General features: G+C 42.4%; 1 protein-coding gene across 1 annotated transcript; it reads left to right on the top strand.

The window, feature by feature from the left end:
- Positions 1-251: 251 nt before the first annotated feature.
- On the top strand, positions 252-671 carry LOC143555266 (glutaredoxin-C6-like). The gene has a single exon (XM_077044851.1). The coding sequence runs from the start codon at positions 252-254 to the stop codon at positions 636-638; it is 387 nt and encodes a 128-aa protein (XP_076900966.1). The 3' UTR covers positions 639-671.
- The last annotated feature ends 486 nt before the right edge of the window (positions 672-1,157 follow it).

Genomic DNA, 1,157 nt, shown 5'->3' with positions numbered 1-1,157 from the left:
GAAAACTTCTAAATTTACACTACGCAAAAAAAAATTTCAGACGAAAACGGGTAAACTTACACTACTACGCGTAAAAACCCGGGGGGGCCGGGGCCACCCCCAGCCCAATTAAAGCTTCGCCACTACTTGTACGGGTAAACTCACCTTCGTTTCATTTCATTTCATTTATAACCAACCCCTCTCTTCTCTTCTCTTCTCTTCTCTTCAGTCTTCACCACACCCACCGTTGACACACACACACTCTCTCTCCGATGCAAGGCGTCCACGGCTACCGTCTCCAACTCACCAACACCGCCAACTCTCCTCTCGCCATCGACATCTCCGAGTCCACCGAAATGAGAATCCAGCGCTTGATAACCGAGAATCCGGTCATCATATTCAGCCGCTCCGCCTGCTGTATGTGCCACGTCATGAAACGATTGCTGACGTCACTCGGCGTTCATCCTACCGTCATCGAATTAGAAGAGGACGAGATCGGAGCGCTCTCGGAGTCGCAGCAGGACGACGGCGGAGAGACGGTGGCTCCGGCGGTGTTCATCGGCGGAGAACGGATCGGAGGATTGGAGAGTCTCGTCGGACTTCACTTGAGTGGACACCTGGTTCCAAAGCTTGTGGAAGTTGGTGTGCTGGTGTTGTAATCTAAGGGGTAGTTTCGTAATTTTATATTTATATTTTATTTTCTTTATTCTCATTTTCTAATTGTATAAAAATGCAAGATTAAGTTGGATTATTATCTGTGGTACAATTATGTATGTATGTATGTATGTATGCCGAAAGTACATGTTATGAAAAATTGAAAAATATAGACGAGCTGTATTGTTCATGTTGAAATCTACGTGTAAAGGCGTATATTGTAAGGGTGTGTAAATGCGTTACTTTTAGGTGAATGATAATTGTGTAGTTGTGTTGTGTCAAGTTAAACAAAATAACCTTTATGTATGAACACATGTAAAGTTAGTGCATAGTATTAACATTGACATGAATAGTACTGTTAGTAAAAAGTTAAATCAGTGTGACGTACGCATGTAAATGTAAAGTTAATACATAGAGTATAAACTCCTAGTGAAAATAATAGTATGATGTGCATGTGAATATCGTCTGAAATAGTGTTTCGATGATCTCTTGTATGGCTGAAAGTTGTGGAGTCATGCCTGGGG

This window comes from Bidens hawaiensis, unplaced genomic scaffold, assembly GCF_021521415.1.
Source record: "Bidens hawaiensis isolate Kalapana, Puna unplaced genomic scaffold, B.hawaiensis_p1.1 tig00018033_1, whole genome shotgun sequence".
NCBI lineage: Eukaryota > Viridiplantae > Streptophyta > Magnoliopsida > Asterales > Asteraceae > Bidens > Bidens hawaiensis.
Note: the sequence above shows the minus strand (reverse complement) of the source record. Positions and strands in the feature narration are given on the sequence as shown.

Excerpts from the sequence above, each read along its gene's own strand:
- LOC143555266 (XM_077044851.1), top strand. The coding sequence starts at position 252 with ATGCAAGGCGTCCACGGCTACCGTCTCCAACTCACCAACACCGCCAAC.